The sequence below is a fragment of the Pomacea canaliculata genome, linkage group LG4 (genome assembly GCF_003073045.1).
Source record: "Pomacea canaliculata isolate SZHN2017 linkage group LG4, ASM307304v1, whole genome shotgun sequence".
NCBI classification, from domain to species: domain Eukaryota; kingdom Metazoa; phylum Mollusca; class Gastropoda; order Architaenioglossa; family Ampullariidae; genus Pomacea; species Pomacea canaliculata.
This window is the reverse complement of record NC_037593.1, coordinates 8,097,557-8,125,342: the sequence shown is the minus strand read 5'-3', so window position 1 is coordinate 8,125,342 and position 27,786 is coordinate 8,097,557. Positions and strand designations below refer to the sequence as shown.

The 27,786-nt window shown below is 36.7% G+C and overlaps 1 protein-coding gene across 1 annotated transcript; it reads left to right on the top strand.

Annotated features, from left to right (window-relative positions):
• The first annotated feature begins 134 nt into the window (after positions 1-134).
• On the top strand, positions 135-27,786 carry LOC112561352 (clathrin heavy chain 1). Its single transcript, XM_025233778.1, has 33 exons — positions 135-323; positions 2,358-2,565; positions 2,861-3,010; positions 4,947-5,065; positions 5,240-5,401; positions 5,716-5,829; positions 6,090-6,263; positions 7,013-7,210; positions 7,369-7,569; positions 7,996-8,088; positions 8,448-8,768; positions 8,936-9,028; positions 9,150-9,221; positions 9,628-9,808; positions 10,024-10,187; positions 10,304-10,429; positions 10,896-11,038; positions 13,215-13,337; positions 13,472-13,583; positions 14,892-15,014; positions 15,232-15,377; positions 15,529-15,712; positions 15,949-16,141; positions 16,392-16,549; positions 16,891-17,055; positions 17,276-17,432; positions 18,148-18,266; positions 18,469-18,618; positions 18,829-18,960; positions 19,148-19,429; positions 23,626-23,847; positions 24,381-24,456; positions 24,892-27,786. The coding sequence occupies exons 1-33, from the start codon at positions 282-284 to the stop codon at positions 25,032-25,034; spliced, it is 5,046 nt and encodes a 1,681-aa protein (XP_025089563.1). The 5' UTR covers positions 135-281; the 3' UTR covers positions 25,035-27,786.

The window sequence follows — 27,786 nt, the reverse complement described above, 5'->3', positions numbered from 1 at the left end:
TAATATAAGGAATCTTAAAATGGATTCAAATTAAAGGATATTTATGATTTTTGAAAAAAGTCTAAATGAGCGTAAAAAATCTTAAACTTGCTATTTTTTTTCTATACTTGGGATGCGTGCGCACTTGATAAGGAACTATTTCTAAACTCCACCGGCAGTCGCCATCTTCTTCGATAAGGCAGGGTGGGTAAGCTCTGCAAACCACCGGCTCGGACTATATCGGCAGGAAACTAGTTCTTTCGTCCAGTGCAAACCAAAATTAAGTGTTTTGGCTTTAGGCCATGTCACAAATTTTACCAATTCGATTTCAGGAGCACCTGCAGGTAAGGCATGCAACATTCTTTGCTGTAGATACACGCCCCTATCACTCGCACAAGTCAAAGACATCTTAATTTTTTCGTTATAATATGCTTTTCTCATTTCTAAAATAAATTATGAGTGTATTGTTTTTTTAATGTATTTATCTCTCTTCTTGAAAATGTATGGGATAACTACAAATTAAAACGTAGATTTTGACCCTTATAATTTCACAACCCACATGCTTGTTGATGACTTGGCAGTCATCACCGGAACATAAGAACCAACTTACTACAAAGAAGCTCCTGCCTGCAGAAATCTGGCGTTGTTTATGTTGTCATTCTTCATATTACAACTAGATTTTAAATATAATATTACTGCCATTGTTATTTAGAATTGTTGGTATTAAATACTTATTTTAGAAATGTATTTCGTTTCGATGACGCCCCATTCCCCAGAAGCTTGAAGCTACCTCTACCTATCGAAAACTATGACTCATTCAACGTGTACATTATTTCTGAGGTTTTTCCCGTTCCACCTAAATTACTCAGATTACTAATTTTATCGAATGTTATGTTAAAAAAACAAAACAAAATAGTTTGATGAATAATAATTTGACAGAATAGTGACTTATGGAGGTGTGTCACTAGTCTCCGCCCCCTACTGACTTCACTTTTAGGAGGCTTGCTTACTAGTGGCAAGACATGTTACAACATTAACAGCAACACGTGTTTTCCAACCTGTCTTTTTCAAGTAAAACATTAATAATAAATGAAAATATAAGACATTAAAATTTCTTTTTTACGTTCGATGTTCTTAGAATGTGGTTAAAAATTTTGAATATGCAGATCAATAATGAAAAACAGATAGCATCTCTAGTTTTTAATAACCTCAACCCTTTTCAGTAGAATTTACATTCATAAAAGATTTTAAATTTTTACTGCTTCCATGCCCATGTGTTGAGCTGGTGGTCACCAGTCATATCGCCCCACAGTTTGAGTAAAATTGTCCCAGCTATGTCCATTTCATCCCAGCACCAAAATTCAAATCAACCCAAGCCCAGAAGATGAATTGATCACCGATGAGAGATTAAAGATTTTGTCATCGTTTTATTGTTAACTTGTATTATGAATTTTTTTTCCCCCCATTATTATGTCTCTGTTACCATACTACGGTAGTGCGCCAACACTGCTTTCGTCATTTGTGAGACCCCCTGTTGAAAAATTATTTAGTCTGTATAAATCCACATTATGATGATAAAATCTTTAATTTAAAAGATTGTTTAAAGAACAAAAATCATGTTGATTGCCAAGCGGCCATTTTTGTTTAGTAAAATGGGGGCTAAACTTATTTGCATAGTTTTGTTTAAAATGGTCATAGGTCATTTCACCCCATACCAAAAGTCCCCATTCGTCCCACGTATGGTCCATTTTGTCCCAAGACAGAAAAGTCAAACCGTCACAAGCCCAAAAGGCAATTGATCTCCAATGAAACAAGTTGCTATTAATACCAAAAGAGCCATACATTATTCAAACGAGATAGATAAATTGTTTAAATAGGAATCACATTTATTTGCCAATTTCAGCTACATTTTCTGCATGCGTATCACCAGCTGGCCATTTTTTGTTTAGTAAGATGGTGGCAAAACTTTTTTGCATGGTTCTCAGGCAGTGTGGAAACTGATCGGCCCTCATTGAGCTGGAATTAGAATGTTATTTGTAATGTGTTCAGGCAAGCAATTAAAAATAATTTTGCAGTTGTAGAGTTGAAGTATATAACCAAAAAGGGGGAGTAGCTGCAGCATAAGAGTTGGAGCTCTCAGGTGTATGTCAGCACATAATTGTGTAAAGATTACACATTGTATTTGGTGTCTCATTAAATGTATATATTGATATATATATATGAAAGTTGGGTGATTAAAAAACTACTTTTAAGGCTGTACGTAAATCTGATGATAAAACAATTGCTATATGTAGTCAACTAGTCTTGTGATAACTGACGTACTTAAATAATTACATTTGGTTTTCTTCCAAATAAAAGTCTATTATTTTCTTTTTCAGCTCCAAAATGTTGGCATCAATGCGGCCAACATTGGATTTAGCACTCTTACAATGGAGTCGGATAAGTATATCTGTGTCCGTGAAAAGGTGGGTGATCTGGCACAGGTGGTCATTATTGACATGAATGATACAGCAAACCCAATCCGCCGACCCATTTCAGCTGACTCTGCCATAATGAACCCCACTAGCAAAGTCATTGCCTTGAAAGGTTGGCTGCTTTTCGTTTTAATCATCATTTTCACTTAATGTCTTTGCATTTTAAATTTATAGAGATATTAATAAGCATGTTGATTTTGATACTGCATGCAAAATTCCTTCTTATTTAAGCTTAAATATGCTTATTTCTGGTAATATTTTGAAGCTCTCATGTTCTTGTGATAAATTAGTAGTGCCAATAAAAAATTTTCTGGTTCTGTGTGTATATTATTTGTAAAGTCATTGTGAGTCCTTTAAAATGTCTGTACGGATCACTGAACATGACCTTGAAATAACCTTATTTTCAGCTGGGAAAACGCTTCAAATATTTAACATTGAAATGAAGAGCAAGATGAAGGCTCATACCTTGACAGAAGATGTGATCTTTTGGAAGTGGATTTCAGTCAACATCATTGGTCTGGTCACTGAAAGTTCTGTCTACCATTGGGCAATGGAAGGTTAGTCCTTAACCGGGGATAAAATGAGTCCTGCCCCTCCTACTGAAAAAAATAATAATAGAAAAACAATAAAATTCTTGGTTCTGTGGTTTTACATTTGTTGTGGAATGAGCGTAATGCAAACTTTCTTTCGGGTGGGGGGGGGGTCAAATTGACTGTTCTGTGAAATTCATTACCATTTTGATAAATTTTTTTTTTTTTTATACAAATTTATTAAACTATAAATTTATTCCAGATAGTGCTCATACAATAATATACAGATTACTATACATGTTGAAATAATTTCTCTCTTACACATACACTATATATATATACACACACACATGCTCTCATCAACAGTAAAATACAGTAGTTGACATTAGGTCACCTCAGGCAAATACAAGATCATGGCCAGTAGAGTTAATCAAGTAAATAACACATGGAATGAGCGAGTTGTGGTGACGATTAGTTCTGCATGCAGGCATCACATACCTACTGCCAGTCTGCAAGAGTGAAAATGCGTGTGCCAATACATGATCAGAAATAGAGATGATATGGGATGCCTTACTAGGATTTGCTGATGATATAAGGCTGCCAAATCCCTCTGCCTGGTTCTGGGGATCTTGGAACAACAGATATTAATTAACAAGGAAAGAGGACTGTTCCTGTTCCATTGAAAGAGTCTAGAAACCAAGAAATGAAAGAACAAGTGATGACAATTTCAGTGAAGAACTGATTAAACCGAGTGAGGATGATAGAGCTGATGGAAAAAGATTTGAGTTTCTGTAGAAGGTTTATAGCATAGGAGGCTCTTGATCATGTCAGTATTGATGCCCCATATTTACGAGTCCACTACCTCGATGGCATCATCATGGATAGTACTGATGACTGGCTTGTTCATCCGAAAGTCAAAGATCATTTCCTTAATTTTTGAAGCATTCAAGACAAGGAAGTGTTCATCACACCAGCATACAAAGTTAGGAAGAGTGCCACTGTGAACACGTTCATTATTATACAAAAGTGACAGCAAGGCAGCGTCATCAGCAAATTTTATAAGAAAGCTCCTATCCATAGTTCTACTAAACTGTTAGTATAAAGAATGAACAGTAGTGGAGACATTGAGGGGAACCTGTATAGGTGACAAAAGGATATGAGAGAAGACAGCAGAAACTCTCTGCTGTCTGTTAAAATGTCCAGGATCCAGAGAGTTAGTTGGTGGGATAGACAGAAGCCTGAAACTAGACTATGCTAACAAGTGAGGTTGCATAGTGTTAAAAGACGAAGAAAAATCAGCATAGAGAATCTTGGTATAAACTATAGGTTTCTGCAGATGTTTGTACAATGTATTTAACATAAACAGCTTAGCATCATTGACTCCTCTTCCTGCTCTGTAGGCAAACTGCAGCAGGTCAAGATATTCATCAGCAGCAGTCATAATCTTGCTGCTTCCAATATTCACATGTGATTTCATGATAATTGATGTAAGATTGACTGGTCTGTAGTCATTAGGTTGACTGGGTCTAGTGATTTTTGGAACAGAGAGCTGTAGTAGATGTAAAACTCTGCTAAGTTGTTCATCTCAGTAATGGAGGGTGTGCCCACAGATCCTGTCTGGACATGGAGCCTTGTTCATATTTACTCACCTCAAGAACTGTGACAGGGGACTGGGCAATCACCAACTCATCCTCAGGCACCAGAGACTGTTTTAGTGTAAAAAACTGTGAAAGAAGTCACATTTCTGAAAGTAGGCGTAAAAAGAATTAAGCACATTGGGAAGATCACACTCATCAACTCCTGCAGTTCCATTGGTTTGTTGTTGTTTTTTTTTGGGGGGGGGGGAAGGAGGTTACAAATAATCCAACCCATGCATATTCCTGTGATGTGTAACCTTCAGGTATTTATAGCAGGTGTATTTGTGATTATGCTGATACGCGTACAAAGACTTTTTTTTTGACAGGTGATTCACAGCCTCAGAAAGTTTTTGATCGCCATTCTACCCTTGCGGGATGTCAGGTCATCAATTACCGCACAGATGCCAAACAGCAGTGGCTGTTACTGATTGGCATATCCGCACAGGTAATGCAGCTGACATCATATTTTTATGCCTTTTCTATTTTGCAGTCAGAGGTTACTGGGAATGTTTAATCAATGTGAAATGTTGGAAGATGTGACATTTTCTGATCTATACACCTCTATAAACCTTGAGTTTGATTGATTTTAGGGCAGTTATCTATCTTTTCTGCATTGCAGCAAAATCGAGTTGTGGGAGCTATGCAGCTGTACTCTGTGGAACGCAAGGTCAGTCAACCCATTGAAGGCCATGCTGCTTCCTTTGCCAATTTCACAGTGGAAGGAAATCCAAATCCATCCACCCTATTTCTGTTTGCGGTTAGGGGACCACAGGGTGGAAAGGTAAGCTATTCAACTATTCACCAGAAAAGATGCCATAACTTTAAATAACACTGTTTTTGTTGCATGGAATTGTACAGAAAAAATTGCTACTTATTAAAGACCATTTGTTGCATTGATTATTGCAGGTTAAATTTAAAATAAAAATTTTAAAATACTTTTATGCATAATGATAGAGTAACTGAATTTTCTTATATTCAGCACAACTGCATTAGCATGGGTAAAATGTTTCAGATTGGAGCTTTTATTGGATGTATTTACAGTGTTCTTCTGTAATGTCTAAAAGTATGTATGTTTGTGTTCTTTTATGCATTCAGCTGCATGTTATTGAAGTAGGACAGCCACCACAAGGTAATCAGCCTTTCACAAAGAAGGCTGTGGATGTGTTCTTTCCAGTAGAAGCACAGAATGATTTCCCAGTTGCTATGCAGGTAAAATGCAGTAATCTGTTTTATATTAAGTTACATTACAGTGCCTAGGAAAAAAAAGTATTTTTATTTTTTTGGTAATGGAAAAATGAAATACAATCTCTCCAGAATTGTTTTAGTCCTGATCATTTTGATTAAAGTTGTATCAACCTTGGATAATGGATGCTTTGGAGATATATCTGAAGCTGACAGAATTAAACATCCAAGTTTATTGCTTTATCAGAAACAAATATGTGGTGCTTATTTTAATATTTATTTTGCAGACCAGTCCCAAACATGGAGTGGTGTTCTTGATTACAAAGTATGGCTACATTCACTTGTACGATGTTGAGACGGGAACATGTATTTACATGAACAGAATAAGTGGTGACACCATTTTTGTCACTGCTCCCCATGAGGCCACTAGCGGTATCATTGGAGTCAACAGGAAAGGACAGGTAAGGGGATCATAAGCAGCGTGACTGCACCTTTACTCATTCCACAAGTAACTGATACTTAGTTGCAAAAATGCTTTTAGAAAAATCACTCCAAGTGAAGTGTCAGTTGTTTGATTATGGGAATGAATGGGAAAGAGACGGTAAAACTGTGGTCTTTAAATCCATTTTTCTAAAAGTTTCACAGAATATTTTTTAACAATTTCTTCTGCAAGAGAATCTTGTCTGCATTCGTGCTCTTTTGGATGGACTGTACTAAGCCTTTTTGATTTGTACAATTTACTTAAAAACAAGCTGTGATTGTATCATTAGTTTTTGATTTACCTTAGTTGCTTATCAGCATTCCTTATTTATAAAATAAGTGGGATATTGTCAGGAACAAAGCAGGGAATTGATGTTTTTGTTTAGCTGTAGAAACTTTGTGATTGTACCTTTGAGTTGAATTTTATACGAATGAATAGAAAGGATCATTTTAAACTTATTTGGAAAAAAAAAACCCTTACAAATTGAAAAAAATGAAAGTTTCCCACATTTTTATTGATCTGTTTAATGCCTTGTTAACATATTTGTGTGTTTTTCGATCTTACTTTGAAGTTACGTTCTTGAAGAACTAGACAGTTCATTTAGCTACTCCATAGTTTGTTCCTCACATGTGTTAATGCCACATACTGGATCTGGTTTCCTTAAGGGGATTTTTTATTTTCGAGAATTATTTGACTACAAAAAAAAAATCCTTATCTTTTTGTGTGCAGGTGTTGTCGGTGAGCGTAGAAGAAGAAAATATAGTGCAGTACATCACCAACACCCTTCAAAACCCTGACCTGGCCCTGAAGATGTCATCCCGCTGTAACCTGCCTGGAGCCGAAGACCTTTTCGTTCGCAAATTCAACAACCTCTTCCAGAGCGGACAGTATCAGGAGGCTGCCAAAGTTGCTGCCAGTGCCCCTAAGGTAAGCAAAGGAGAACATTGAAAATTCTGTGAACAGAGACTAATTTTGCTTGCTTCTTCTGCTGAATTGAATTATATCAATGTTTGGTCGGAAAGTTCTAGATTTCAGAACTGTTAATATTTTTCATGTTTTCTGTCCCTTCTTTACTAAAATCATAGGGAATTCTACGCACACCACAAACTATCCAGCGCTTTCAGCAAGTACCAGCTCAGGCTGGCCAGACGTCACCACTGTTGCAGTACTTTGGCATCCTTCTGGACAAGGGGCAGTTGAACAAGTATGAGTCACTTGAGCTGTGTCGCCCAGTGCTACAGCAAGGGCGCAAGCAGCTGCTGGAAAAGTGGCTCAAAGAAGATAAGGTAGGCTGACTTTGGATTTTGGTGTTCATTGCCTAGGTCAGAGGATAACATCCTATGTGTATAAGTATTTTTGCACTTAAGGAGCGAACATGGTTTGGACAAAAGTAGGTATTTACAAATAAATTATTCTGTTTACGCTGCAGCTACAGTGTTTTATCAGCTAAGTTTAAGTTTGAAAAGGAAATATTTCTTAAGGTAAACTTGGTTTTAGTGAGGTTGGAAATGATCTTAAGTGGCTTTATTTTCTTCAACGAATAAACCAGCTCTATTGAAAACAAAGCTTAGTTCATGTTGTGATCACCATCCTCACCATTGCTAAGCTTTTCACTAAAAAAATTGTTTGATTGGTAATAACTGGAGAAACTGTGAATCTAGAGAGTAGTTCAGGCACAGTACAATTTATCAGTTGTCAACATTTGTTTTTAGCTGGAATGCTGCGAGGAGCTTGGAGACTTGGTAAAGCAGGCAGATCCAACTCTTGCATTGTCAGTTTATCTGAGGGCTAATGTGCCGCAAAAAGTGAGTTTGTACATATTTTGCATGTTAATGATATCTTTAATTCTTATTTGGTAACTGGTTAATGAAGATTCTTATAGAATTTCTTTTTAATTTTTGTATTTTTGGTGATTGGTATTTATTCACACTTCTGTCAAGCCCATTGCCATTGTTTTCAAAGCCAGCTATTTGTGTTTCAAAATCTGTAGTTTCTTAAGCATTTCTGCAAGTGCTACAATGAACTGGTTTACTTTTGAATAGATCGCTTAATGTTTAGCCAACCAGCTTGGTGACCTAAGATCCTAAGTAGTAAAGAGGGATCACCAAACATGAGGTAAGTTTCCTAACCATTAATGTGAAAAAAAATCGCAATGTTTCAACAGGTGATACAGTGCTTTGCCGAAACAGGCCAATTCCAGAAAATCATCTTGTACTCCAAAAAAGTAGGATTCACTCCAGATTACATCTTCCTGCTGCGTAACATCATGCGCATCAATCCAGAACAGGGCTTGCAGTTTGCGCAGCTGCTGGTGGCAGATGATGAGCCCTTGGCTGACCTGAACCAAATTGTGGATGTTTTCATGGAATTCAACTTGATTCAGCAATGCACATCTTTCTTGCTGGATGCTCTGAAAAACAATCGTCCAGCAGAAGGGCCACTTCAGACACGCCTTCTCGAAATGAACCTTATGTCAGCTCCTCAGGTATGTTCCATCCATTTTGGGGGGAAGGGTATCTCGTTAGATGAGTCATTAGCAGCTCTGTGATATATTGCTGTTCTATCCAAACCATCTGTAATCTCCTCATAAAGCAATTTTATTACACATCTGTTGAGCATTTCATTGAAGGAAAAATTCTCTGCTGTTTCCAGGTTGCAGATGCCATTCTTGGAAACCAGATGTTCACTCATTATGACCGAGCTCACATTGCCCAGTTGTGCGAGAAAGCAGGCCTTCTTCAGCGGGTGGGTTTGTTTTATTAAGTGACGGATTATACTGAAGAAGTTTGTCATTAACATTTGTAAAAACTGTATTGCTGTGATTGTGTTTTGATGTACGTCAGTAATGGAAAATAACCTCTTTCAGGCCTTGGAGCACTACACAGATTTGTATGACATCAAGCGAGCTGTAGTACATACACACCTTCTTAACCCAGAAGTAAGTGCAGAAAGGTGTTTATCTTTGGATATGTGATGATTACTTACAGAAAAAAAACATGTATTTCTAAATAATGTGGTTAAACTTTTGGCAGACTAAGTTTGCTTTGGCTATTTTTTTTATAATGATTAAAATAAAAATTTCATGTTTTATTTAAGCTCTAAACATCTAGAAAAAATTTCTGATTGCACAACAAATTCCTTCAAGTAAAAATTTTGAATGCTTCATTATCTTTTGGGATTAATCAAGAAAGTAATATTGAGACTTACTCTAGGAGACTTGTATAGCATGATGATCCCTTAACAGTTCAGTTAAGTAGAACATGGTTGTTGCATAATTTAGTAAATGAAATAAGCATATTGCCATGCAGGTAGGATGTTGGTTATTTTTCTGTTTTGTTGAATAGTGGCTGGTGACCTATTTTGGATCACTTTCGGTGGAGGATTCAGTGGAATGTCTAAAGGCCATGCTGACAGCTAACATTCGCCAAAACCTGCAAGTGTGCGTGCAGATTGCATCCAAATATCATGAGCAGCTCACAACTGAGGCTCTCATTGAGTTGTTTGAGTCTTTCAAAAGCTATGAAGGTAATTGTACTTAGATGTTCATTTTAGTTTATTCCCTGTTACTCCTTGAGGAGCATAGGTCTGCTCGTTTAAGTTTACTGCAGTTAAATGTTGATTGATTCTCATGGTTCTTTTCTGATAATTTTAGCAAAGAATTTGTGCTAAGTATGCTAAGAGTTTGACTACATGATGGAGAAAGAATCCTAGATATGATATGTGGTCCTGTTTGTTTGCAGGTCTCTTCTACTTTTTGGGATCAATTGTCAACTTTAGTCAGGATCCAGATGTGCATTTCAAGTACATACAGGCTGCTTGCAAGACTGGTCAGATCAAGGAGGTGGAGCGCATCTGTCGTGAAAGCAACTGTTATGACCCTGAACGCGTCAAAAATTTTCTAAAGGTATGTGCTTGAGAAGTGGTGGTTGGTGTTAGTGCTTGAAGAAATTTTTTTTCTAGTACATTGTAAAAAAGAAAATGTGTATTATTATTATTTTGTTTTTTACTTTTTTTTTTCAGGAGGCCAAATTGACAGATCAGCTGCCATTGATAATCGTCTGTGACCGTTTTGACTTTGTGCATGACCTTGTGCTGTATTTGTACCGCAACAACCTGCAAAAGTATATTGAAATCTATGTGCAAAAGGTGAGATGCTGTTTCAGATGTTAACATTTAAAGATAATTATTTTAAGGGATTAAATCATGCAGCATGTCCAGATTCTGATTGTTTTCTGTTTTTAGAAATACAGGGTCATTGAAAGTACAATGTGGAAACTGTCTTGGGAAATCAAAGACAAGTTTCTTGTCTCTAGATATAAAGTGGCATCTAGAGTCTGCAGTCTGCTCGACCCATTAAGCCATAGCTATAAAGCACTGGCAAAGATTCCTTGGAGTAAAGTAGCATAAAGCAGTATCTGCAGGGTCTGAAGAGTGTGGTGTAACCATGGAAACAAGAAGTTTTGGCCTTGATTATACCTGTGGGCAATGAGTTTCCCTCATTTCATTAATATACGGCCCCTAAGCTTTTACCAGCACTCTTACTATTCCTACATTCTTAATAAACTGCCTTGTGAATTTTTTCTACAAGAACAGCATTAACTATTTTGTCTAGGTAAACCCAGCTCGGCTACCTGTAGTTGTTGGTGGTTTGCTAGATGTGGACTGTGCTGAGGACATCATCAAACAGCTGATCCTTGTGGTCAGGGGGCAGTTCAGCACTGATGAGTTGGTGGAGGAAGTGGAAAAGAGAAACAGGTGTGGTTACATGCATGAGTGCTTATGTCCATTATTGGTTGGGATCAATGTCTTTCTGCAAACTTTTTTTGTGTAGAGTCTGTTTTATGATATGTATGCAAATACAATGTTACCTTGAATTTGACCCCGACACCCCAAACCCCTATTTTCCTGAAGCCACCCTAACCCTAAGGTCAGATGAATACTCCAGAAATTAAAATTTGGGTTTTGAATATCCTTTTATTATAGAGAAATGATGTATTATATATATAAATAGCACTCGCACAAGCTTTGGATTACCTGGAATTAAAATTAAGACTAGTTAACATTTTCATTCAGAAACGTGAGTATTTGAAAACCAAAGTTACACAGTATTGTGAGTTGTATACCCTAGGGATTTTTTTTGTAGGGACAATTAAAGATGACATCAGAACTTTTTGATATTTCAAGAGGTCTTGCAAGCAGTGAAATATGATACTGCCCAGAGAACTTGGCTTATAGAGAATTCTTTTTAAAATATCAGTAAAAACCTGCTTATTTTAACTCATTCTGGGTGGCTGGCTATGATTCATTATGGGCTTTTCACTTGGCAGAGATTGACCATTAAACTAGTGTGTTTAAATATTTATAACTATTAAATCAATAAAGACAACCATCTGTAACATACTGTTTTAAAGAGCATTGCCTAATCATTTACATGGTGGGAATTTTAAGAAATTTTGTTTTCTTGTACAAATGAAAGATGGTAACTAGGATAGGATGAATTTTTGGGAAGTAGGTCACAGTAGAATTTCTCAAATTAAAAAAAAAAATAAACAAACAAAATGTGCCATACAAACATTTTATTAGAATAAAGGTTGGAATTTAAATATTACTTACTATTTTCTTGTTATTTTTGGTTGTTGGATTAGAAATCCATTTGGAATTGAGAAACAGCAACCGACTCAAACATGGTGCTTGATCAACTAAATCTTTGCCTACTTTCAAACATAACAAAAGACCTGATTGGTTGACTTTTTTTCAGCTTTCTAAAGGAAATAATTAGTAGAACAATTCCTAAATGTACCAACAGTTTCTTCCCTTACATAACGCTCCCCACAGCTGGGTGGCACATAAAGAATGGTTTGCTATTCATCGTCACATTATTAAGGAAATTTTTATTTTTCCTATGCATATCTGAATTAATTGACTTAACAGTCTGTACTCCTATTGTCAAGTCACCATTTTCATGTAATCAGGAAAAAATGGGTCTTGAAAAGAAAAGTTCATCAGAAGATGCTTATAATTTGTTCTGCAGCAAAAACCATGTGAAGAGGGGGTAGAAGCTCCAGAAATGTCTAATATGTTATAAAAACTGCATTCTGTGTGTATTCTGGAGGGGATAGGGTCAAAAGGGAAAGCATTTGTGGATTCGTTAAATAGAATTGAGATTTATAATATAAAATATTAAAAAGAAAAAGAAATGGAAAAAACTGTCAGGAGCAGTCATTACTTGCAAATCAGTGTTGTTTCTGTACATTCCCAACACTGGTTTTATTTTTCTTTGTAATTGCTTCATTTTGATCTTGTATCTTCTGAAACTATTATGATTTATTTTTTAACTCGTAAATCAGATAATATTTCAGTTTAAATCAAATTTTAAACTAAAATGTCTTTAATTAACCAACAGCCGTGAACCGTTTCATCAAGGTGACATGGGAATCTTGAAAATTGTTTTGGAGCTATTTATAACTTTGGCTTTTCACTTGCATAAAATAGAAAACTAGGAAAACGAATTCTGATTTCAACAATACACTGCCCAGTCATGTACAAATTTTCGGTATCATTATAAGGCTTTGAAAGAGAGGGTAGATGTGACAAATTTAGCATCAAGACACATTTAATGGGCAAAAATACACAGGAACCATAGGCACCATATATATATATATCAAAATTAAATATCTCAAATTTAACCAGGTCACACCAAAAGTTTTATTTTCTCGAGCTGCTCTTTACCTTAAGTTGATGCCCCTCTCATTTGGAGTAACATATACATGGACGAAAGTTGGGTCTCTGAAATGATTCCAGGGTTTGGTATTTGTATGTACCTGGCGGTATCATATTAGTAATAACATCATTAAAGCTAGATTCTTTAATTGGGCAAAATTATACCATTTAAAATTGGATATTTCATACAGCATTTTTGTTTACTCGACAGACTCAAATTGCTTCTTCCCTGGCTGGAGACCCGTGTTCATGAGGGGGTAACAGAGCCTGCCACACATAATGCTTTGGCCAAAATCTACATTGACAGCAACAACAACCCAGAGAGATTCCTGAGGTAAATAGAACTGCCTGTTTCCCTGACAACTGACAATATTATTGCATGTTTTTCTGACTAGGTGATACGGTTAGTCTATATGCAGACTTCTTATTAACTAATCTGTGTGGTAAATAATGTGCTTGTGATTATAGGGAGAACCAGTTCTATGACAGCAGAGTGGTGGGAAAATACTGTGAGAAGCGCGATCCACATTTAGCCTGTGTTGCCTATGAGAGGGGACAGTGTGATGAAGAACTTATCAAGGTAAGTTTCATTGGTTTGAAAATTGCTACTGTAATTCCATAGCCTTGCATATTAGATTAATACACTAACAAAAAATATAAATGTAATATTAGAAAAAAAAACAATGGTCACATAGCTTAACTCTGCATGAAAACATAACATTAATGCCTCCTTGTCTGCAGTAAAAGTCTTTGTTAACATGACAAGTCTGTTTCTGAAGCTCCCTCTGTCAGGACATGATGCACATTCTTTCGCTTTTGCCAGTCCTCTTGAAGTTAGATTCAGCATAGCAGCCAACATTGAACACAGGAAGATAGAATAAAAGGAAAAATACAACTCAGGACAGAAAAATACTCTACTTAAAAATTTGACAGTCATTTAAAGATATTACTATTTTCCTCAAAAAAAAAAAAAAAAAAAAAATGTATGTAATTTCTCAATCTTGTCAGGACTAAAGTACAGTGCAGGAGAAAATGGTCAGTTATTTCTCCTGTCACAGTCAGGGAGATGCGCATCAGGCAACTAAAATTGCTCTCCTTACTCTCAGTCAAAAGATGGCTGCAATGCGACGCTTATTATTATAGTGAACTTGTATAGTCCATATTCCAGTCCTTTAGACAGGCTCATGGCACTTTACAACAACAAAAAGAAGAATCCACCAACCCAAAATGGACAAGGATGAATGCAACATAACATACAAAATCGTTAACTAAAAAATGGCAGATGAGATTAAAGATATTTAGCAACAAGATGCTCCAGCATGCACAAATCATTTGAAAAATTGACCCAGGCTGCAAATGATACCTTTCCCACCACGGCCAGTCATATAATGGATCTAATAGGTCTAGGTCTTTTTTTTTTTCTTTTGGCCGCTCATCAGTCTTCTTGCAGAATGTGGAACTCTGAAACTGAAAAAGTAATGGCTGACGCTGGCAACGCCCAGAAAAATGGCCAAAGAAAAAAACTTGACATGATTCCTACAGTCGGTCAAAGAAACACAGCAGAAAGTAAAGTTCAGTCAATGATGAACCACACTGCCACAAACTGCATATCCACTGCACTTATAACAACCAAGTATATAAAGAAACAATTGTGGAGTACAAAAGCTGTCATGTTAGTTAGGTACAGCCTCGTTCTAGTTTTACACCCATGCTTACGCCCACACACCCACCCATGTGCTCCTAAGTGAAACTCCCATCTGCCCATGCCTTGTGTTATCTAATAAAATGAAAAATAGCAGGTTAGTGACAAATTTTTATACATTTGTATAACTAATAGGTCTTTTAACGTGAAAGTTATTTTCACTAACTTTTTATTTGTGTGTTGTAGGTCTGCAATGAAAACTCCTTGTTCAAGAGTGAGGCAAGATATCTGGTTAGGCGACGTGACCCAGACCTTTGGGCCGTAGTACTGCAGGAGACTAATGAATATCGCAGACAGCTTATAGACCAAGTGAGTTTTACCAAGAAAGTTTTGTTTTTTTTGCTTCTGAATTGTGGTGCTGAGAGTTATGTTGAGATTGCGTTTCAGACATGACAGGACCTGATTTTTGCTGACCAAATGTTTTGTCTTTCTGGGCGTGAACTTACCCTACTTAGTTTGCTTTGTGTTAGTGAGAAATCCTTTAAGCTGTTAAAGAATTTAAGTTAACAATGCTTTCTTTGCACAGGTTGTGCAGACAGCTTTATCAGAGACCCAGGATCCAGAAGAAATTTCTGTTGCTGTGAAGGCTTTCATGACTGCTGACCTTCCTAATGAACTTATTGAGCTGCTGGAGAAGATTGTGCTTGAAACTTCAGTTTTCTCTGAGCACAGGTATAGTTAAGCTTGTAAAATGCTTGTTACTTATCGTAAATGGAAGGAATTGTGTTTTACTTAAAAGCTGTTGGAGCTGAAGATTGCAAACTGTAATTTTAAAAAGTTTAAATAGCTTTCTGCTTTTAATTGGCAAGCATTTGTTTTACAGAAACTTGCAGAATCTCCTGATCCTGACAGCCATCAAGGCAGACCGCACCCGTGTCATGGAATACATCAATCGCCTAGACAACTATGATGCTCCTGATATTGCCAACATTGCAATCAGCAATGAATTATACGAAGAAGCTTTCGCAATCTTTAAGAAGTTTGAGGTCAACACATCAGCTATTCAGGTAAGTGTAGGATCTTTTCCTTTATACTTTATATAAAATAACTTTTATTATTATTATTTCTAGATGTATTATTTATGTGCACTTGTACACACACTTGGATGGTGTGATATGGAGAACCTCAGGAAAATATTGTCATGACTCTTAGGAATGGTGTAGATGAGAAACAAATCCTAGAGAAGTCACTGATATTTTATATTAAGCTTGCACTACTCCTTCCTCATTTCTAACCAAAACAGGTGTTGATAGACAATGTCAACAACCTTGACCGAGCCTACGAGTTTGCAGAGCGTTGCAATGACCCAGCAGTTTGGAGCCTTTTGGCACGTGCACAGTTGAACCAGGGCATGGTAAAGGAGGCTATCGATTCATACATTAAGGCAGATGACCCATCCCAATACATGGAAGTTGTACAGGTCGCCAGTAGCAACAGTGAGTAGAGGCAATAAGCATAATTTGGCGCCTTAGTCTTATAAGGGTAATAAACATCATCAGGAATTTGGTGCTGCTTGTTTAACTGGCTCAGTTCAGTTTTGCCCTCCCCTCTTTTACCCCCATAGAGCCAATGGCTGATTAACTTCTAGTACACATTTTTCAAAGAGAGGTTTACAAGGTCAAGGGACAATGTTAAATCAGGAGGAATAATTCAGGGAGATATTAAGGCTTGGTGACTTCCTTGCAGACAACTGGGAGGAGCTTGTGAAGTTTCTTCAGATGGCTCGGAAGAAGGCAAGAGAAACATTTGTGGAGACAGAACTGGTCTTTGCTTATGCCAAAACCAACCGACTTGCTGACATGGAGGAATTTATCTCTGGACCCAACCATGCGAACATCACTCAGGTATTTTGTGGTTGCTTTTAATATTTCAACAGTTATTTCGATTGTAATTATTAACACAATCCTTTTTGATCAAAACAACAGGCTGAAGAGCGTTTGATAATGAATAACAAGCAGTGTTTGCTATGATTTTTTTTTTTCTTTTTTAAATATCAATGAACTGTCATGCCAGGGCAGCCTAATACATTTCTGAATGTTCATTGTTTTATAATTTTATTTTTTAACTCATCAAGTTCACTTTCTCTTGAGGACCAATTATCTCATTAGTTTGCCAGTAGCATAAAGTTAATATGATTTTGTAAGTAAGGTTTTGACAGATTATTTGAATTTTCAATTTTCTACAGGTTGCAGATAGATGTTTCGACAACAAGATGTATGAGGCTGCCAAACTTCTGTACAACAATGTGTCTAACTATGCGCGACTTGCCATTACGCTGGTGCATTTGGGTGAATACCAGGGAGCTGTTGATGGGGCACGTAAAGCCAACAGCACCAAGACTTGGAAGGAAGTAAGTCTGTGTATGAGTGCCTGCAGATGTCGTCTTTTTTCTTTTTTGTCTTGAATACTTGAATCTTTGTCTTTTAGGTCATCCTAGTGTGTTTGTGTAAAGATTTTCTTCTGCTAATCTCTTGCATGGTATGGAATGATTTTTAAGGAATGTTAATTCTTCTTAAGAAAAAGTATTGATACATTTGTCATTTTGATGTTTTTATTTTTCTTTGCTCCAGGTTTGCTTTGCCTGTGTAGATAATGAAGAGTTTAGGTTAGCTCAGATGTGTGGTCTGCATATAGTGGTGCATGCTGATGAGCTGGAGGAACTGATCAACTACTACCAGGATAGAGGATATTTTGAGGAGTTGATAGCTTTACTAGAGGCAGCTTTAGGTGAGTACCTCATTTTGCTTTTTATTTCAATGGCTAAATAGATTAATGAAAGGGGATAATAATGATAAAAATGGGTATAAAGGGATTTTGTAAATTGTTGGTATTGTATTTTTGTTGCAAGTGTATTTAAAAAAAAATTCTTCTCTAATTCTTGATTTGAGTTGGGTTTTGGAAAAACTAATAGTCATTTGAAGCAGGAGTCACAATGACATCATAAAGAAAAACAATGTAGTTATAATGGAACAATTCTTTGTCTGAAATAATCTCTTCGAATAAAGAAAAATTTACTATTTTGAAAAAATTCCTAACATTTATCAGTTCTTGACTGACTGTAATGAGCACATAGACATTGACAGCAGTAAGCCGATTATTGACTTTGGATAAAAGACTGTTCACTTTAATCACTATTGTATTAAAATAATACTCAGTCATCATTTTATCATTAAGCTAAGGTCTACTGAAGTGTCTCATCTCTGCTGGGAACTTTAAATAACATTTTTCTTTCGTTTTTTACCCCCTTCAGCAGGGAAGATTTCAAGGGATGCAATTCAATAGAAAATTCTGCTTTTGAATGTTGTACTTCTTTGAGCAATCAAATTTAACAAAAATTAAAACAACTCAAAAGTCAACATTTTTAGAAGTATGTCCAAAGAATCCCAGCAGTTATGTGTCTTTCTGGAATTGGTATTTCAGAACATTATGTATAATTATGCAGGTCTAGAGAGAGCACACATGGGCATGTTCACGGAACTGGCCATTCTCTACTCCAAATACAAACCTGAGAAAATGCGAGAGCACCTGGAGCTCTTCTGGTCTAGAGTTAACATTCCTAAGGTCAGGCTTGAATGATTTTTTATGGCATCTACTCTTCTTTTTTTTTACTTTTGTCACTGGGATGTAATGAAGTTCTAGTTTTTAAGGAACACATTTTCTGTTGTATATTTCTACACAAGCATATGAAAGCATTGCTCTGTAAATATAAAGGATTCTGTCATGATTGTAACAAGGAGATAATTCATTTGTCATCTTTTTGCAGGTGTTGAGAGCTGCAGAGTCGGCACACTTGTGGCCAGAACTGGTGTTCCTGTATGACAAGTATGAGGAGTATGACAATGCTATTTTGACCATCATGACCCACCCGACTGAAGCATGGCGTGAGAGCCAATTCAAAGACATCATCACTAAGGTTGTAATCTTTGACACGTGTGTGAGAGAGAGAGAATGAGTGAGTCAGTGCTGGAGAAAAGTAGACTGTCTATGCAGTGTTCAAGCGGGCTTCATGACAAATGTGAATTTCACTGTTATTTGTTATGGTTTTCACAAGATATAATTAAGTGTAGATTTCATTATCAGTCTTTTTCACTACTTATAATCTCTTACACCCCTTCTTCTGCAGGTTGCCAACATAGAGCTGTACTACAGAGCAATACAGTTCTACCTAGATTTCCGCCCTCTGCTTATTAATGACCTCCTTTTGGTTCTCACTCCTCGTCTCGACCACACACGTGCCGTGAATTACTTCATGAAGGTCAGTTTTTGTTTTTTTTAATCTATTCAGTATAGTGAGGCTTTTTGCATGCCATTAAGTAATGTTAACTTATTTTAATTAATGTATAATAAATAGACTTCATATTATAGTCTGAACATATTTTTAGGAGCATTTCTTACCAGCAGTAGTTAATGTTGCGCATTGAGTAATTTGCTTCTTATTTTAGGTAAACCAGATCCCACTTGTGAAACCATACCTGCGATCAGTACAAAAGAACAACAACAAAGCCATAAATGAAGCCCTAAACAACTTATTTATTGAAGAAGAAGATTATCAAAGTCTACGAGCTTCTATTGATGCATATGACAACTTTGACAACATCTCTCTGGCCCAGAGGCTTGAGCGTCATGAGCTTATAGAGTTCCGTCGCATTGCTGCATATCTCTACAAGGGAAATAACCGCTGGAAGCAGTCTGTTGACCTGTGCAAGAAGGACAAACTGTTTAAGGTGAGGATAGGCTCGAGAAAATCGCTGTTTCCGGGTGACCTGGTAAAATTTGAGAGAACACCAAAGTTTAATTATTTTGATATCTATAATACATAAGGTCCATTCGTGTTTTTGCTAAAAAGGACATTTTTATGCTAAATAAATCTGTTTTCTACACCTACCCTTGCCGTTTGTTTTTTCAAAGCCTGACACTGACACTGAAAATGGCTCTTGTTTTAAGCCTTGGCTATACATATACATGGTGGACATGTGCACCACATCCTCTTCCCTAACTCACTATATGAATGAAAGGCCTAATCTTTAAATAGTTCAAAGCTATTTTCAAGTTTTCTGGGTCACCTTTGTGTGAACTGTTCATGGCTGTTGGTTTCGTTTCTGGTTGAAGTTTTTAAATGACGTGATCCTGGTAGAGGCTGGTACATCTACCAGTGAGCTTTTCTGTCATCAGCAAGATAGCTGAAATATGCTGATTTATTTCAACTTGGCTGCAGTTCATATATAGTTTGATGAGCATTGTCTGATTTATAAGCAAAAAAAATAAATCTTGGTGCAAGGAAATATTTTTGCAAGATAGAAATGCTATACGTATGGAAAATATCTTGTACTGAAATGACGTAATGTTTTGCAAGTAATGACTATTCTTGATGATTTTTTCCTTTTTTGAATTCAACCCCCCTTGAATTATTCAAGTTTTCTGAAGGACTTTAATTTTCTAGAACCATTTTTTTTCTGATTCATGGAAGTGGAGACTTGGTAGTAGCTTCAGTGTCGGGTATAGAGGGCATATTTCTGTATATTTGGTTATTCAACGATAAGAATAAAAATGTCTAAGAATTGTACCAGAAATTTTTAAAAGTGAACTGCCACAAGTTATATGCATCTTAAACTTGAATTTCTCCAAAAACTTGTTACTACTTAAGCTGAAATGTAAAAACAAAGTGTCGATAAGCTTTTGCTACTGCAGTAAAATTTTGTAAATTTATCTGGAAATGCATGCTGAAATTGATATGTGAAGAAAAAAAGTTCCATTAGCCAAGTTAGTGGGTGGATACCATTTTTGTTTATATCTCCCAGAGCTCAGTTTCAGATCATTGTCTCTAGTTTACAAAAACTCCAAGAGTTTCAGTATGTAACTGATGATATTGTGTTACCTTGTTTTGAAAATACTTCTACGTGTGAATGAAAACCTTTACTTAGGTCACAATTTTCATTGTAGGTACTCGAAAATCACTTCGATATGCTATTTGGTATTTTAGTACTCTATAGTAAAAACAGAAACCTTAACAGCATTTAAGGTTAGACACCGGTCGAAAAAAAAAGTTTTTTGTTTCATGGGATAGCGCGGATTTTTTTGTATCAGCTATTTAGCCCTTGAATGAAGTTTCAAAAAATGGTTTTACTGCACTCGTCGCGCTATCGGTTGCCATGGAAACAATCCAAAATGGCGCCAAAACAAACAATTTTAAAAGCTAAAAACTTCTTCAATTTTGTGAGTAGACTCAAAATTCTTTTTGAAATAGTTACCTAAAAGACAGATCTACATTTCTATGATAAAGAATTTGCGAATTCCTCTTAGTTTTTTTTTATAATTTTTTTGTAAAAAAGTGTGTTAAATTTTAAGAAATTTTGATGTAAAACGGTATAACTACCAAACTACTAAGTAATTTTTAAAAATCTATCATAGAAATGTTTAAATTTGTATGAAGAAAAGCTCAACCAAATTGCAGATCTATATCTCTTGTCAAAAAGAAGGAGTAAGCTTTTGAAGTAAACAGTCTCTAACCAAAACAAGGAACTGAGAAATCGCGGAAAGAAAAACTGAAAGCTTAGTAACTTCTAAACTACTCAATATTTTTTTAAAAGCTCTCATAGAAATGTTTAAATATGAATAAAGAAAACTTCAACCCAATTTAGGCCTGTATCACATGCAATATAAAGTTATAAGCTTTTGAACTAAACAAGCTTACTAAAACAAGAAACTGAAAAGGCGAAGGAAAACAAAGTGAAAGCTTAGTAACTACTAAACCACTAAATATTTTTTAAAAAGCTCTCACTGAAATGTTTACATATGTATGAAGAAAACTTCATTCAAATTTTAGGCCTGTATCACATGTCAATATAAAGTTATAGGGATTTTAAGTAAACAAACTGTAACAAAAACAATGAACGGAAAAAGCGCGAGCAGAAATATCAAGCTTAGTGACTTTGTTTTATCTAAGCCTTTCATGTAATTTACCTGCTGAATGAAAAATATAACCATCTTTCAATGTGTTACTACATATAACTTTAACATTACTAATAAAATTAATTATTTTATTCACTTTTAGAAAAGTCAACATGGTTGTGTTGTGTACCCAACTGCTGACCAGGCTTCAGAGAAATGCACAGTAATAAAAACAATGGTGTTTGCAAACATTGAGCAACACAGTTATAGGTTTAGTTAGTTATATAGAAGTTCAGTGTCCACTAGCTTCATGGTTTTTGCCATATTTGGTCTTTTGCTGTCTAACATTTAGTGATGATGTCGCATATTGCTTCCAATTTTTGCGAGCATCTACTGAAGTAGCAGCATTAGTAGGAAACACTCTCATCTTTCTTAGCCTTCAGTTGCAGGGTGATGGATGAACATCAATTAAAGAAATTATTTCAAAAGCTTATAGGGGAGTATAACCAATTCTTGCAGCCCTATGCTCCACTGGGGGCAAATAGGAATAAGAATAACCTATTCATGAAATCTAGAGATACATCACTGGTGCACCAGAATTTAAGCAGCTGCTCATGTTCTGTTCCTCTGTATGCTAGGATTATTTTATGAATTACCTCTGTAGTCACATGGATTAAAGATGGTTGATTTTTGTGGTTAGGGGGTATCTTATTTTCTGTCAAAGATTTCTGGGAAAAGCACTATAGCTGTCTGGCCTTTTAGGGGGCTGACAATGATGTGCTCTCTAGACACTGAATGGCTTCAAACTTGACTAGATAGCAGTTTTCATTGTTTGTTAGGAATGCTATACATAATTGTCTTCACATTCTGTTTGTTACATTTGGTTGGAGTAAGACCATCCAACCCCCACCCAACCTTTGTTTTCTGTGCAAATGATGTAAGCTCTGTTTCCCTACATTCCTGACAAAGTACATAAATAACTAGCATTGCAAGTTGACTCAAATGTGTAAATGTTCACATCTAGTCCTGATTACTACCGAGCTTTGCAGCAGAAATGAAAACTTCGCTTTATTTTCAGCTCGCTTACCACATGACTGATGGTGTTTTCGACAGCCGAATTCGGTTCACTAAGTTACTTTTTTTAGCTGCTACGACGGTCTAAGAATGTCCACGTGGTTTTTATTTTTTTGCACGTGGTATTGTGAGAAGAAATGAGCGTCTGACAGTCACAATAAACATTTAATATTAACGTTAATGTCTTAGAAAAGAAATATCCAGAACTAGCTTTGACTTGCTGTCGCCATTGTTTATACATCCAGAGGCCATGACAGTTGCCTTGTGGGATACCCGAGCACAGCCGAAGCGTGTTCGTGTGCCCTATGACCCCGTCTAGGTCGGCATTAGTGAATTCTGATTGGCTATATGCAAAGTATGTTACGCATGCGTCCATATAAGGAAGTTTCCAACCCTTTGTGTCGTCTAGAAAAGAGCTTGTATCATAGCTTGGGGCCTTCTAAGGGTTTTGACTCAGCCTTTGTTTGAAAATTCATGTCATGACCTTTCGACCGATATACGATGTGACACAGTTGCCCACGTGGCGAGGTGTGTTGCTATGTCTCAAACATTCTCTATTCTCGCTAATTCTGCGCTCGGGAAAAGTAAATAGGATAGAAGTAGATGTTTTCATTGACAAAATAGACATATTTCTAGATTATTCTATGAAAAACCACTTGGCGAGTGAATAGAACAAAATATGAACTTTGACAGTATGAAGTAATCTGAAAATGGCCAATATGAAAAATTTTTGACAATTTTTCAACCGGTGTCTGGCCTTAAAACAGATTTTAACTTTTAGAGTAACCTCCTGGCATTAAAGCATTGGTCTAAGTACGCCATTTTTTGCAGCATACTGAGGTGAAAATTTAGCGCGTATGTCATACTTGCAAGTGCTAGCATTTAGATCTTTTTATTGACAAATTCTTTGGTAATCTTTCCTAATGCCTATGTTATTTATATTTTTATCATTTCACAGGATGCGATGATGTATGCCAGTGAATCACGCCTGGTTGAAATTTCTGAAGACTTGATTGAGTGGTTCTTGGACAGTGGTAATCATGAATGCTTTGCAGCCTGCCTGTTCCAGTGTTATGATCTGCTGCGACCTGATGTTATCCTAGAGTTAGCATGGCGACACAACATTCTAGACTTTGCCATGCCTTACATGATACAGGTCATGCGAGAGTACATAACCAAGGTAAGTGTCATTGTTACTAATACCATTGTTACTAACGTGTGTTCAGTTCAATTCAATTTCAATTCAATACAACTTTATTCATCCACAAGGGCAATTATAGGTATGATGACACGCCAGTACACTAGAGGGAAGATTATGTGAGAGATTAAAGGGAATAGATTCTGGTGACATACACACACACATGTGCACACACACCCACTCATACAGTAACACAGCAACAGGAGGTTCAGTGGGCACCCCGCACAAGGTCACCTCAGACGGACACATCATCACAGCTAGTGGAATTTAAGAAGTGGATGGCTCGCGGAATGAACGAGTTGCGGTAACGGTTGTTCCACTTACTGGTACATACATGTTTAAATTATTATTTCCTTTTCCTATCCTCTTCCTCCCCATGTACCCCACTTTTTGGGGGGTGGGGGTGGGGAAGATGCTATATAATATATTGTGTTGTGGGCATTCTAAATGGCTAAATGTTTTATGAGCTGAAAACATTATTTGAGATGGAAGCTTATCTTTTGTGCACTCATCAGGTGGACAAACTGGAGCAGTCAGAGGCTGTTAGAAGTGAGGAGGAACAGAAGATTGAGGAACGCCCCATTGTTCTGGGTATGTCACATCTTGATTCCCACTGAAAATAGCACTTTGTGTGAAGTAAAGATGTGTGATGGCAAAGAATCAGTGCAAGAGTTTAAACACGTTAACTAGGCACTGTTGAGACTGGCGGCACATGCTTCTACCATTGGAATTTTGAACCCTAATCAAGCATTAGTAAAAATTAGTTGATGTTTACACCATATGAATTTCATGTTAATTTCTGTTTTGCCTTTGATAATAGCATTACTGTTGTCTGCTTGAACAGACATATAGACGCATTTATTGGACACCATGCGGCCTTATGGACTCTGACTTCTTGTAAATTAGAATTATGTATTAAATAAGGCAAAAATAATTCAGCTTTAGATTTTGGGAGAGAATTGCAAATCTTGTAGCTTAAGTAAAAATGATAGATCTTTATAAGGGCTGCTATTGATGGGTCTTCAGGTGAGCCACAGCTGATGCTGACAGCTGGTCCTGCATCTATGATGGGCATACCTCCTGTACAGCCTGCTTATGGAGGTGCCTATGGTGCCATGCCTCCTGGAGCCATGCCTGCAGGTATGCCTGCCTATGGCTACAGCATGTAAATGTACCTCAACGTAGACTTCAAATATTTTGTGGCTCATGGGACACAAGCATGCTCTGAGGAACTGCATCCTGGCTTTCTCAAGAATGTGGTTGTCAGGTAGAAGGTGGTGTAAGGAGAGGCGAGAAGGCCCAGAAAGCAGTTTTCCAGCAATGTGTATTGGGACATTTGAAGGTGAATGAATAGAACTGGATGCAAGAAACTGATGAATGGAAACGTTGCTATGTATATTGAGTGATGTACACTTTTTTCCTCCCATTTCGCAGCAATCATGATTGGTTATGTAACTGGACTAGGATGTAATGTATGTGATTTGTTTCTAGACACACACACATTGATAGCCTCTGTCTGTTGAATAAGCGAGTCTGAGTGTGTTTGTGGAAGTTCATTTCAAAGCTACAGTGCAAATTAACAAGGATGAACTTGATTCAGTTAGTCAAATAACCATGAAAGAACTTTCAAATCTTTCAAGAAAACACATTCCCAGTTAACTTTGTGTGCACCTGCCTGAGTCATAAGTTTAGCTTGAAGTCCTTGACATTTTTTTAAAAATAAATTTTTAGAACCTACATTCAAAATACGAAGATTAAGTTTATGTGTACAAGACATATGGTTTGTTGACACGTTTGAAATTTCTCCAATCAAAGTTACTTTTAATTTTATTTAATCTGCAGATGTTTTTCTTAGCATGTTGATAAAGAGATATGTGTTTACAATATTTAACCAATCAAGGGAGCATTAATAAAGAAAAAGTAATTTCATAACTTGCGAGCGTTTTTTCCTTCTGCATAACTTTTTAAAATACTCGGCATTACCAATGCTTTATCAAGTTATGTTGCATTGAACCAAGATGGACAATAAAAGAACAAAGTTTCTGCAACAAAAATTAAAAAAAGACTCCAATGCAGATAATAGTGCAGGTGTATACAGAGACAGTAGTTGTGTCTCGGATGTTTAGCTCGCTGTATTAGAAAAATCTGTGTAGAATTACTGGAGTTGTCATGTTCTTTTTTAGTCTTGTACGAGTACAGTAATAATAGGAAATTCTGTCCCAGATGTCCTTGTACTTTGCTGTTTGGAGGTGATGCCAAAAAATAGCGTGTCTCCTCACAAACATTCAAAACCGTTGCAGCAAAGCTGTTAGCACAACCTTTTACTGACAGAACAAGGAGGGAACTTATATTTGGGCAAAGTAAATGTATGTATGTGTGTTTGTGAATAGATACTCTTTAATAGCTTTATCCTGTTGTGATTATCCCACATGATAATGGACCGAAAATTAGAGAAAATGTACGGTAAATTTGAAGCCGGCCAGTAGCCAGCAGCACATGAAAACCTGAGGTTGGAGGAGGAGGAGGTTGGGTGGGATTGGAGGAGATAAATACATTTTAAAGTTTCTTAGTCGAATTTTAATAGAGCTTCACTTTCACTAGCTAGAGTTTAGCTTCTGCTTTTGTGCAAGTGACACACAGAAAGAAATGGTAGTCGGCAAAAGAAATCGGAAATCAGGTTCTGTTGGCTTTCTGATGAGGTCTATGTACACCTGCTGTCCATGTTTTAAATCAACACAATTTTATGCAGATTACGCTTTTGCAAGGATAAACACAACAGTCAAAGGCCAGCCATTGCATGACGCAATAGTAACACCAAGCTAGATAATGAGCTTCTGCATGACTGCTATCTAAATTACTGGCACACATCTATAGGGATGGAGTTAGCACTCTTGCGTTTGCTGCTTTGGTGCGCTGTCATAACAGTCTAAAGCCTTATTTCTTGAGGGTGGCATTTTGCCAGCTCTTATGAATGACAACTTGGTGATTATGCATGTTGATAGGTATTCTGTGTAAATATCGGTTACAACAGCCCAGCTAGAACAGAGACTGTGTTTTGTGTTATGGTCTGTTGCCAGAAAGTAAATACCAAATTAGTCCTTGCTGTTGGGACCGTTTGAAGAAGTGGGGCAGTTGTCATTGAGTTCTGATCGTCCTAAGTCAGTTTTTTGTTGATTTTATTTTCATTGCGTTTTCTGGCACCTTTACAGTCCCTCTTAAAACTTATTGCGCTTCACAGCAAGTGTAGGCAAAACGCTTACGAGAAAACAGCATTTTTTTTTAAGAGGCAACTTCTGCCATTTTTTTCAAATGCTGTGTCCAGGTTGTGTTGTTTTTTGGTGTTGAGACATACAATGCACACACATTTTTCTGTAGTATGCTGAGCTAGTGAATGTCATGTTGGGTTATTTGGTTTTTTTCACCTCCGATAATGGCATTGCTGCTGTGTTGCCTGAGCCAGACATGCAGAGGCATTTCTTGGACACCGCACAGCCTATGGCCAGCCAACAGGACTTGCCGGCCAAGACCCTTAGTCTCTTCATTGGTTGGTTTTAGGTTGAACTTAAAAACAAACAACTTTTTCAGCCTGATTTTGACAGGCTATGTGGATGCTTGTGATTTCATCATTGTATCCTTGTTGTCCACTGTATGAATTCATTGTTTTGATCATATTGTCTGGGCCGATAGAAGAAAATCAGCAAGACTTTAGTAGACATAACAGGTTCACTCTAAACAGAGGTTAAAAAGTTGGAAAGACTATGTTTTGGATTTGAAAAGGCGTTTGTTTACTGGCAGATTGCGTGTGCGTTTCACATCGTCACATCACTTGAGTACAGTAGACGTTATAACGAATGTGCTGTGGCCGCTTTACTGGCTATTAGACTTACCAGTACGTGTCACTAATAAACATATTGAACAACA

Bases quoted from the DNA above. Each gene is read 5' to 3' on its own strand.
- LOC112561352 (XM_025233778.1), top strand. From the start codon at position 282: ATGTCACAAATTTTACCAATTCGATTTCAGGAGCACCTGCAG. The intron at 324-2,357 runs GTAAGGCATGCA...TTTCTTTTTCAG, and splicing joins GATTTCAGGAGCACCTGCAG to CTCCAAAATGTTGGCATCAA. The intron at 5,066-5,239 runs GTAATGCAGCTG...TCTGCATTGCAG, and splicing joins TGATTGGCATATCCGCACAG to CAAAATCGAGTTGTGGGAGC.